Source organism: Bos mutus, chromosome 1 (assembly GCF_027580195.1).
Source record: "Bos mutus isolate GX-2022 chromosome 1, NWIPB_WYAK_1.1, whole genome shotgun sequence".
NCBI lineage: Eukaryota > Metazoa > Chordata > Mammalia > Artiodactyla > Bovidae > Bos > Bos mutus.
Genome location: NC_091617.1, coordinates 25103120 through 25115912, shown reverse-complemented (window position 1 = coordinate 25115912; position 12793 = coordinate 25103120). Strand labels below are relative to the sequence as shown.

Sequence of the window (12793 nt, the reverse complement as noted above, 5' to 3'; positions counted from 1 at the left end):
CAGCCAAGTCCTAAAATTCACTGGACCAAAACCTGATGTGGATGTACACAGCCACTCAGCATCCAGGATCCTTCAATCAGAGAAGATATTCCAGAAAGCAGAAAATATCTCAGAAATTTGAGTGGTTAGCTAGAAAAAGTTATAGCTCATAATTCAAAGTAATTATCAATGGAGTACACTACCATAAGTATTGTAACTGCAAAATAAACACACGTGGTGAGAGACGGAGCTCGTAATAGCAATTTCCAATTAGCGTGATACCCTGAGAGAGTTGATTTACAAATGTTGTCCCTTTGTTTCTTCTTCATAATGCATGCTCATTCAAGCAACTAGGTTTCTTCACATTCCAATCACTTTGATATATTTGATCAGGTCATTACAGTCCTCCAAATAGCCAAGGACATTTTACTACTGTCTGGGAGCACTTTGTTTAATTACAGGTTAAAGTAGTTTGCCAAATTAAAGGTACAGTCTTTTTGTGGTTTCAAGGATGGTGTTCCAACCAGTTTATTTTATTTTCGATGTTCTATTAATCATGGATGAAATGTTTCTCTAGAAATACCATTTTAAAATTTATCTTAAAACCTTGCTTACAAATCTTGCCTATAATTTGGTAAAAATGTAAATAATATAAGAATACTTTTTGTAAATTCTCTATTTTTAAAAAGTTGACTTTTCTAAATGCTTGTAATTTCAGTGTTTGCTCATGATGACCCAGACATAATTTTCTGTTTACCACAGGAAGAATGAATTGTAATCTTTAAAAAACAAAGTAGTAAATTGAAAAATGCATTTGAGTATACAGCATTCTCCCCTTAAAACATGGTTCAAACTGCAAAAATCACATAAATTATTTTTAGCCTTTATTTTTAAAATTATTTTTAATCTGAGCACAGGGATTGGAATTTTCTTTTCATTACCTGTAATTGGCTAAAATTGGTTTTATCTATTTCTCTATCTTGTTCATATTGTCACTTTTAAAGATGCTCTCTCAAAAAATAATCCCAAGTCTTATGTTGAGGCTGATGTCTAATTTAGTGCTGATTCTGCCTTTCTTTTGTTTAAAGGCGAGTTGCTTTAAAAGTACTAATACTCTATTAGTAACATCTGACCACTTCAAGTTTTATCTCCTAAAGCCTGAAGAATTTGATAATATGATAAATCATGCACTTGTAAAATAATCCAGTGTGCATTAAGAAAATTACTAACAGATGGCACAGGTTTTCTCTTCCTAAATCTTACAAATCTAGGTGATCATGAAGCTTTAAAGGCGGATCACACTAGAAAAAGGCTCATGTTTAAGTCACCTTTAAGAGCATCATCATGTATAAGGAAAATTTCAAAAGCAGTTGAACTCAATCTGTATAATACTAGTTGAAAATAATGTAACTCTGTCTCCTTGAGTGGATAAAGTGTAATTTGCTAAGGAATCCATTATTTCGTATTTCTTTGCCTTTTAGCATTCATGGTGTCAGTCTTCTATCACCTAGATACAGCGTATCTCCATATTGTGTTATGCCTCATGCTTATAGAAGATCATGTCAGATTTTCTCATCTTTATTAGGAAAACTTATGCATATCCTGTTCAAATTTTAAATATGTCATAGTAATAAGTACATATTTACATGGAAAAAGAAGAGCCATCCCTCCATAGAGGAACTAATGTAAGATATTTACCTAACTAGATTTCTCCTACAAAGAACAAATGCATATGTGAAATGTAAACAGGTCCATCTTTTCCACTGGCAGCTAGGTGGATTAATGGCAATTAGTTTGGCTATTCGGATCACTCAGGCTTAAATATGGACTGTAATGGAAGGAGGGCCATCAATCTAATGCTCTCAGGGAGGTCCGCCAATAGTACGTATTTCTTCCCCAAGCCATTGAGTCTCTCAATCTATATGAGACATTGCTGATTTGTAGTTTGTGGCGTGAGAAGCACAGAAAATAGGAGCTCTTGTTTTCTGTCCGAAAGTAAGTGCACTAGGTAAACTTTACTTTGGATTTATGTAGAATGAACTCCAGTCATTTGCTAAATGATCTGGAGCAAGTTTCTGATATGCTCCTAGCATTACTTTTCTCATCCTTTAATAGAAAAATATATCTCACCAGTGAGACTGTTATAAAAATGAATGATGATGCATGCAACAATGCCATATACACAGCACATGTTGCTACCTCATGGTTCTCATTAATCATGACAGTAATGATATTCCAGGTTGTTGTTTAAATACAGTAGTACATTTATGAAATTTACCACAGATTCACTGATGTATTTTTCATGTGTTTGAGGAGAAGACTGCCAAAAGCATTTTACACTTAGGACATAACTTTTTTCAGGTTTTTCCATTGTTAAGTCATTTAAAAACTCCTACTGAAACGTTAGCATCTTTAAATGTATGTATTACTTTGGTATGAGGTCCACAGAATTTGCGTTTTTCTCTGTACAGCAACAGAAAGGAGTGTCTTTCTAGCAAATTCTCAAATATCAAGCCTTTCAATGAAGAAATGATGACCAAAATCAAAGAATTCTATGTATCCTACATCTCAAATCTTGAAAAATATGATAGTGTGCTTTCTCCGTGGGAGTGAAGCAAGATTCTAGAGATACAGAAAACTCCTTGCCAGTGTAGAATTTCTGTTCTATATAGAAGAGAAACAGTAAGCATAAGATAGAATTTTTTGTTTGTTTCTTATTGGTTTTAATCTTACTCTTTCATTTTCCCACTGACTGATATCACAAACATCAGAACCTTACCTGAAAAGTTCTGAATGCGGAAACCTCCTATTTAGGTTTGTATGGAAGAAACCTAGGATTCACGAAATTCTGAATTACAAATCAAAGGTCAAACATAATTTATAGCCTTAGGTTTGGGAGCATCCAGAACATTGACATCCTTAACACTATTAATATTTTGCACGTATATTCTGTTCAGAATGTTTTTGTCTTCACTGGGGAACTTTACTGTTTATAGTTGGAGAAAGACTGTTGCAAATGTAGCATTCCAAATGGTGTTTGAAATACTCTTCAGGTAGACATTTTCACTTTTGTTTTTGCAGATAGCTATAGAAATATAAGGGACAGGATACATTTATTTTGATTTATTTATCCACAAGATGACCATTAATTCTCTAGAAATAGTGAGAAGTACATGTGCATAATTATGAAGATTAATGTAAGCCACAAAAAAGAGTTCCTTTAAGCCCTAGATCAGACCTTTCTCCTCAAGATTCTATTCTGTCCCTCACATGTGTAAATGATCCTACTGGCTTTCTCTTAGGTAGTATGTAGATATATTTTCATTTGTTTTGCCATGTGTTGTGGTGGAGAAGAGAGGGTTATCTATCATCCTTTATCTTATCATATGTCTCTTACAAAATGAGGCACAAATTTGCCAAATAAGTGAGCTAGGTTCCGGCATAGTCTTGTGATCAATAAAAGAGAGTGAAGCAACTGACCATATGGATATTGAATCTCTGACCCTGTCTGATGAGCCCTGACTCTGATTAATCAATTAAGCTTGTCACATGCAAGTCGCTTCTTGTTCTCTTGACTCTTTTAGATTAAAATACCACAGAACAGGGATGCATGTTTATTTCAATTTATGGCTTATTTTAGGGATCTTCCTACTTGTATAGAATCTTAATAAACAGTATTAAATGTTAAATAAAAAGTATTAAATGCTTTTATTGCTTATTTATTTTTGCAGGTTACAAATTTATTTACATAAACAAGTATGCTTACTTAATTTCTATACTTCATTTCTATAAAGTCATTCTGCATTTCTGAATCCAAGAAGCTATTGCATACTCAGCCTTGGTTTGGACTTTGTCTGCCATGGTTATATTTTTCTTCATAATATAAGTGAATTTAAATTTCACAAATGACAAAATAGTGTCTCTGGAAAAGGCATTATCTTAGCAAGGCATTTGGTGGTAAGGGAAATTCTCACACTGGACCAAAACTATAGAAAAGAGCTAAGCGTAAGAACCCGTGGTGAGGAAAAAAAAGGACTTACTGTTTGAAAAGTATTTTCAGCTGGTGGACATGTAACTCAAAAGAGCCAAGTGCTTAAAAATGAGCTTTTCTCCCCTCAAATATGATGAGCATTTGTCATCTTTATTTCTAGAGTATAGTCATAATTCCTCCATAGATTTTTATTTCAGGCTATCCTAACAGTAACTGTATGTAAATTCAGAATTATAGCCAGATGGTTGGGAGAGGTGATAAAAAGCAAACCTGTTTTCGTAGGAAAGTGAAAATTGCCCATAAGACTTTGTTTTTACCTTTAAAACAGCAGGACATTGTTTCATGAGACCCGTGAAGGAACTAATACATTAACTTTAATGGCTGGGAACTAAATTAATTTCTCATATGCATGTAGAATACTACCATGTAATATGTAGAATTTTCAGAGGTAAAAATCAATCAACTTAACTTACTTTGCCGGGATGGCTGGTAGAGGCTGTTTTCTTCTCAAACCACTCTTTTATATTGCCTCCTTTTTATAGGATTCACTTTGGGGTTCTGATCTTAATGACTTGGGAACCAGACACCTGGGGAATCAGCTAAAAGCCTTCACTGTTTCATCTGCTCTCTGTTTCACCGGCAGTCGGCAGTTGTCTGTCCCTAGTTTGGAATACAGTAAATTAGAGATGGCTTTCCTGGTTGACTGGTTCAATAAAATGGTGTCCAGAAGAAAATGCCAAACCCAGGTCTTCATATTGACTTTGAACCACACTTAAGCAAGCAAAATAGGTGTCTTTTAAAAAGACAGGACTTCCTTTTTTATTTTTTTAAATTATTATTCCTTGTTAAAATTAGGATTCATGGCAAGATCATCTGGTGATATAAACTAGATATACAGAAAGGTAATAATTTACACTTTCACACAGAAAATCATCCTCTCCCTTTAACTTAACTATGTCTCTCTGCAGGGTGGCTCCCACTTGCCTGCAATTAGCAGTACAGCCCTTGTTAGTCTATAATCAAATTATCCTAGGTGTGCTTCTGTGGCATCAAACAGCCAACTACCAATTTATAAACTGCTATGAGGAAGAAATGAGAAGTTTAGTTGGAGAAATGAAAATCACAGAGAAACGCAGCTGCCATAGTCCTAAGCAGCAATTCTCCCAGGCCTGTGTTCTCAGCTGGCAGCTCCCCAAGCTGTGGAGAGAGCCACGTGTCCCCACTGGGATAATTGCTTTTTTCTGCATGAGTCTCTTGTTGCTTCTCTCTGATGATGGAGTGTGTTTAAACTCTTGGCAGAAATCATGTTGGTTTTTAAATGGTATTGTAAAGTGGCCCAGCAAACAAATGAAATTGGATCATGTTCTCTTGTATGCATGTAGCCCAAGCAAATATGGAATGCCAAAGGAGAGATCCTAATTGCCTGTTTTTCCTCTCAATTCCACGCCTAGGAGAACAGTTGAAAGATCTACAATAACTTATGTTTTGTTTTTTTTTTCCCCTTGTAACACTTTCCCTTTTAATGTCACCAGGTAAAATGTAGAATAGTCATTTGTTTTCAATTTGTCATTTTCATAATTTCTTTACAGTGTGTATGTACTTACCTAGGCATCCTTTTGTTGTACAAGACGTTTTGTGTGTGAAAATCACGTGAACGTCAGTCCTACCATTAAGTAGGCTATAAAGACCAAGGATGATTGGCATAAGAATGGACAAGTAAATGGATAAGTAAGGTTCAGATGAAAAATTTTCAGTGTGATGGAAATCTTACTGTTTTTTTTTTTTATAATCTATACTGAGAATATATTGTAAATAATAGCATATAATTTATTTTTCTTAGTTTAACCCACCTGTATTGTACAGTCTCTCATTTTGTATGAGGAGTCCATATTGAACTGGTCATGAGTACATGGCTGCTGCTGCTGCTGCTAAGTCGCTTCAGTCGTGTCCAACTCTGTGCGACCCCATAGATGGCAGCCCACCAGGCTCTGCCGTCCCTGGGATTCTCCAGGCAAGAACACTGAAGTGGGTTGCCATTTCCTTCTCTAATGAATGAAAGTGGAAAGTGAAAGTGAAGTCGCTCAGTTGGGTCCGACTCGTAGCGACCCCATGGACTGCAACCTACCAGGCTCCTCCATCCATGGGATTTTCTAGGCAAGAGTACTGGAGTGGCTTGCCATTGCCTTCTCCGGAGTACATGGCAGCTATGTATAACAGCCTTTGAATAACCAGCATGAAATCAGGTTACATCTCATCAAGAAGTTTGAGTGGGAAGTATTTAAGACAATGCATTTCTTCTTCTTCTCCTCCTTCTTTTCCCCTCTCTCTTCTCTCTCCTTTTATTAAAGGTCCCTGTGAACCAGAATGAAGCAGAAATAGAGTTGAATTTTTTTTGGAAATATATTAAGAGGCAATAACCTTTATGAAAAGTAGAGCGGAAATAAACTTTGTTAGCCAGGAAGAAGGACTGTGATTTGCCTAACCATGGTTTATTATTTTGTTTATTCATCTAAAAGAAAACTTATGTTGGAGATTTTATATGAAATCATGTTGTTATGGATACATCAAAATCACTTTTAAAAACATTAGTGTGACAAGGTTAGTACAGATAAATAGAATAAAGATTAAGTTCTTGAAATTTCTGTCTATACTTAAGTATTGATGATTCGAGTGGTAGATATAAATTATTTTATATCAATGTGTTTTGATAACTAAAGTTTTTCAAAAATTTAAATTTTGATCTACTTGCTAACTCCATTAAAATTTATGTTCCGAAAAGTAAAACAGCAAAACTATGAATATGTATATTAAAAAATATAAATTACCTATATTTGATATTAAACCATGATTAGTAAAAACATAAAATTATTTAATTCTCAGCATGGCTTTCTATTAACTGTTCTTTTTTTTTTTTTTTCCTATTAACTGTTCTTTTTTTTTTTTTTTCTAATTTTATTTCATTTTTAAACTTTACACAATTGTATTAGTTTTGCCAAATATCAAAATGAATCCACCACAGGTATACATGTGTTCCCCATCCTGAACCCTCCTCCCTCCTCCCTCCCCATACCATCCCTCTGGGTCGTCCCAGTGCACTAGCCCCAAGCATCCAGTATAGTGCATCGAACCTGGACTGGCAACTCGTTTCTTACATGATATTTTACATGTTTCAATGCCATTCTCCCAAATCTTCCCACCCTCTCCCTCTCCCACAGAGTCCATAAGACTGTTCTATACATCAGTGTCTCTTTTGCTGTCTCGTATTGAACTGCTTACCTGAGAGTGTGAATAAGAAATATTGCCAAATAAGAAAGACTGTATTCTTTGATAGTATATAAGATCCAAATTATGTGAATTATCTTTTATTTGGTTCTAACTTTTTAGATTGCTGTGGGACATGTATTTTATCAAACTCATTGCCTATCATATGTGCAGTATAATTGCACTGCCAGCAGTATTTTTCCTTCATTTAGAATGCAACCTTTGTTTTTGAAAGTTGATATGGTATATGTTAGAAGGCATGGATGCTTCAGTTGGAATTGTTCACATTAATGGTTGATACACTTGCAACCAGACTGGAAAGTGATGGGTATTTTTTCACTTCCTATCACTCTCTGCTCCCTGATCAAATAAGATATCTTTGGTGGGGGGTGGTTTTAGTTGTTACTGTTGTTGAATTAATGCTAAAGGTTAAAGAAATAAAAACTGTTGCTCTGACTCTTCTTAACATGTCTCTGTTGAAAGGAGTCCTTAAGGACTATCCAAAACTGCCCTGAGGTTTAGTTCACTGTGGTGAATGTCCGGAGGCTATGACTGGCATCTGGGGTACTGGCGTCTGGTGGTCATTAAGTCTTAAACCCATGCAAAGTACTCTTCCTTTAGTTGACAACAGCTGGGTATCTGTTGCTCAGGTCAGAGATCCAGGCAGAACTGACAGCATTGCTATCAAGAGATATTCTGTCCAAAGAGACTTAGTAGTGAATTGTTTAAGGATGATACCTGGTGCTATAATTCACAACCTCTCTGCTCATTTACTTTGCAAAGCTGTCCAAAGAGACTTAGTAGTGAATTGTTTAAGGATGATACCTGGTGCTATAATTCACAGCCTCTCTGCTCATTTACTTTGCAAAGCAGTGTGAAAACATGATAAAGAATCATTTTTCAGAAAAAATATTTTCTAAACCTGGGTGCTTTAAAACTGCCACTCATATTAACCCTGCTGTTGTCTTTACTACTGTAAATGAATATTTCTGAGCCTTTAATCTTTCAGAAAATTGTAAAAATTAAGTACTTCCCAATTTCCCATAGGTATAATGACACCTATTTGTGTCTTCTATGTATTATTTAAACATATTTCTCTTCTAGCATTCTAAGTCAGTGTTCTTTTAATCCATTGTTAGGATCTATTTTAAAAATAGTATTTATAGTGAGAAACACAGATTTTGAATGCAACATCTACTTAAGGAAATGAGATAAATTATATGACAGTTTGGTGGTTAGCAATTTGAAATCGTCTTTGAAGCCCTTAATATAATTAGTGGTTTCGTTTTTGGTCTGCTGAATTCAAGTCACATTAGGTTAATGTAATTAAAAGCAGAAAAGATTTTGTGTAGCTGAACTAGTTAATTAGCCCCAGTTGGTTTAGTATGTTAACCTAGAGGTGTACGGATAACATTGTGGGGGTGATGCCTGAAAAAAAAATTCCTGTGTAACAGATACTGCAAATCATCTGACTTGCTTTAGGGTAGAAAATGAAGACATACCAAGAAGTTCATTTTAAGTTCATCTTTATTTCTGATTTTAAGCACTGATTGCAGGGTAAGCTGTATATGCCGTAGAATAACCAGACAAAAACCTTAATTTACTTTCTAAAAGAAAGCTTGCTTCTCTGTGTGCAGAGATAATGTTCCTTCTTGTATTCTGGAAATAAGAATTCTGATTGTAGTTTTTTTTGTGCTCACCAGAAAAAAAATATGAAATGGTTCTCTCCACTTTTGTTTGACAAGCTACATCTTATTCCTGAGTTTTCTATATAATCTTGTTAGTAAACAACACAATAAAGGAGATGAAAGCATTCTATAAGGGATTTTCAATGACTTCAGAGAAGTCTTTAAGTACTAGGAGAGAAGGCTTTTACCCCTAAGGAAAAAATCATTTATAGCTTCTTAAAGGCAAAATGCTAGTATATAAGAGTCTCACATATCAAATACATTGAGGTATTCCTTACCTTAATGTCACTATTTTTTTTTTTAACCTGAGACTGATTCTGAAGAAAAATATAAAGCGTAAAGTTATTTGAAACTTAAAAATTTTTTCGCCATCTCCTCCTTTCTCCTCCTCTGGCTCCTTCCCCAAAAGGAGCAACACCACTGGGAAGCTTTTGTTTTCATCTAGTATGTAGATAGCTGAGGCCCCCCCTTTAAGCGCTGTCTAGAGCTTATGGAAATGTGGGCTTCTAATGTGGTTACTACTGAGGGCTGGTTAGGTAGATGGTAATGAGGAAGAGAGACCTCTGCTTGGATTTTTGACACAGGCTAGATGCCAGCATATTGTCTGAAAGCTTAACACGTTCTGCATCTCCACTACCCGGATTATGTTAATTGAAGTAGTCCTGCTGCAGTGCAGTGTTTAATATTGTGTCTGTTCATTATACAAACTCGTTTTTGATAGGTTTACAGTTCGGCTGTCAGATCCAGCTGCAGGAAGAAATCTGCCAAGAAATATTTCTTAGCTTGTTTTAAATAGTGCTATTTTCACAGTTATAGTATTTTGTATGTGTTAGAAGACATATTTTTCCTTTCTCTGAAGAGAGAGGAAATGTCAATTTTTGGTTTTACAAAGGGGCACTAAGATTTAGAATATACAAAGTCACCTTTTACAATCAATATTTTTATATGACTCAACATAATATGATGGTTAACAGTAGGTTACTGTTTAAAAGCAGTATGTTATATTTGATTGGGGTTACAGCACTAGGTTTTTGTTTTTGTTTTTTCTATTCTTTTGCTTATTGAAAAGAAGAGGTCACCATGCAGTCTACATTTGTGACCATAGAGACTAGAATTATGGCTTTTGGTTTGATCTGTTTCAATTCAGCCATTGACATAATGCCAAAATTAATTTGAACTTATGGAAATTGAAGACTGTCATTTTCATCCATTATTTTTTCTGTTTCTGTTTTCAGTACCTTTTTTGTTTCTTCCTTCACTTTTGTCAATTTCTGTCTCTATTATCTCAAGGAAAAAAGTTTCTCCCAGTTTTAGTGAGGTTTGTTTGATTTTCCATTTAATTTGTAATGTTCATTTTGGGCTATTTAACCCTTATTGTCTGTGAGTATAGGGTGGAATGTAGGATTTTATAATGAAAATGTCTTGTTGATGGGATAGAAGTTATGTAGGAGCATTTATACAGATCTGGGGAGTCTTCTCACTGCTTTTTTCAGATAGAATAAGCATTTATAATATTATTTAATTTTAATCCCTCCCTCCTTTTGTCATTTTAATTCAGCATTTATCTTTAGGTCAGAGCCAAGTCTTCAGAACAAGGCTTGTGAGCCTCAGCACTATTGACATTCTGGGTGTGTGATAATATTCTTTATGTGATGGACTCCTGTGTATTGTAGTATATCTTTGAATTGAAAATGCAGCTTATACAAAAGCATATATCACATGATTTTTCTTTAGTAAAAGTGTGTGTGTGATGTATCTTTTATATCTCTATATCCATATCTACTCATCTATACTGAGAGAGAGGGAGGGACAAAAGAAAAATGTTCTTGAAGTATTGACAGTAGTTAACTTTTGGAAGGTTTTTTTTTTTTCATGTGACATTTATTTGTTAGTTTTATTCTGTTTGAGAATTTAGGTAAGTATATATGAAAAGAATAATTCTGTCATTAACATATCTTGTAACTGCTATAAACATTTATAAAAATGCTTCATTAAATAATACACTAATTTTATCTACAAAAGCCATTTGCATTCATCAAAAATCTTTCAGGTGACTATGCAGACGTTTTTCTAAGCATGAAGGACAGAATCGTGAATGATGTAGAGAAAAGTTACAAGAAGGTTCTCAAAATGATACCTGGAGAATCATGATCTTTTTTTAAATAAAAGGACTCAAAAAAATCAAGTTCTAAAGCCCCCCAAATTAAAATCACTTTGTTAATATTTGATTTTTCCTAATACATACGGATTTGGTTACAATCTCTAGTTTGGGGTATATGAATCGAAATGAAGCAATTTAGGCATTTCAAAACAGTGTGACGTCCGCCGTTATAAGGTAGGAAACTCCTGGTGTAGGATGAAAAACAAAATTCTATTTGAATGGTTCCTTCCTTCCTTCCTCCCTTCTTTCCCTCCTTGCTTGCTTTCTTCAATTTTTTTGTTTCCTCCTTTGTTTAATCTGTAGACTATACAGAATAACTTTGAGATCAAAACCTCCATAAACAAACATTCTGGAAGTTCTCCTGACCAAACTTTTCTAAGGTTCAGAGCTTTATAGATATTCTTGGTTAACTGGACTCCACTCCCCACCAAAAGCATATTAAATTAAGTAAAGATAGTTCAATTTCCTCATCCCAATCTTAATTCATGATTAGCTTCAGCCTATTTACTGTACTGTAAGTCTGCTTATATTTGTAATTAATTCTTCTTCAAGTAATTAAGTGTTCAAGAGTGTACCCAAATGAATTTCCAGATGATTTATTGGGATCTGTTCAGTCTCTGCCTCCTAAGTCCCTAAGAAACTGTTGGGCAGAAATAAAATCTATGTTTTTTAGGACATGTCAGTTTCTGCAATGTTTTGGAAATTAAGATATATTCCTTTAAAGCAACTCTGGCAAGTTAAGTAATGAGAAATAGTTTTGTTTCCACATCTTATAATACTAGAATATGGTTCTTGAAATTACTTATAGCTAATATGTATTTGCATATTAATTATAGTCACATAGTATTAAGAATTTCCCAAACAGCGCAGTCCTACTATATAGCATAGGGAACTGTATTCAATATCCTGTGATAAACCATAATGAAAAAAAATATAAAAAAGAATGTACATATATTTATAGCTGAATCATTTTGCTATACAGCAGAAATTAACACAGTATTATAAATCAAATATACATGAATTTTAAAAATTTCCCCTTTTCTTTTTTCCACTTATTAACCAAATTGCTTATGCAATTTTTTGGTTTTCCTTTAATTAAATAATATGAAAGAACCCAGCCCGTCTGGAAACAGAAATTTCTAGTTATACAGAATATAATACTGTTACAAGAAATGTAGGTAAGGAAATATTTTGCCTCTTTTATATGGTACCTTTGGAATAAATTCTGTTTAAAATTATTACCTATAAATATGGCGAATACTACACATCAGCTTTTTTATTTGATTTAGGCTTTCTTTGCATGCTTAGAAAGTTGACTTCACTTACAAAGACCCCCGTCATATAAAAATTACTAAAGCAATTTTAATGATATTCATGTGAAAATTTTTTTTTAAGATACGAGGAGGAAAGCTCATGATTACTTACACCCGCAAAAGTGATGCAGGCAAATATGTTTGTGTTGGTACCAACATGGTTGGGGAGCGTGAGAGTGAAGTAGCAGAGCTCACTGTGTTAGGTAAGTACAGTTTTATTTGACTGGCTTAACTGTAAAGTGAATCTCTTATTATTATTTAGTACATTTATGCAGCAGTCTGCCTGCCAATGCAGGAGATGCGGGTTTGATTCTTGGGTGAGGAAGATCCTCTAGAGAAGGAAGTGGCAACCCACTCCAGTATTCTTTCCTGGAGAATCCCATGGACAAAGGGCTAGTGT

General features: G+C 34.5%; 1 protein-coding gene across 1 annotated transcript in view; it reads left to right on the top strand.

The window, feature by feature from the left end:
* ROBO1 (roundabout guidance receptor 1) overlaps positions 1 to 12793 on the top strand; it is a 1293158-nt gene that overhangs the window by 1161362 nt on the left and 119003 nt on the right. The window contains exon 6 of the mRNA XM_070367810.1: positions 12476 to 12596. Coding sequence (XP_070223911.1) covers positions 12476 to 12596 — 121 coding nt within the window. The remainder of the gene's footprint in view (positions 1 to 12475; positions 12597 to 12793) is intronic.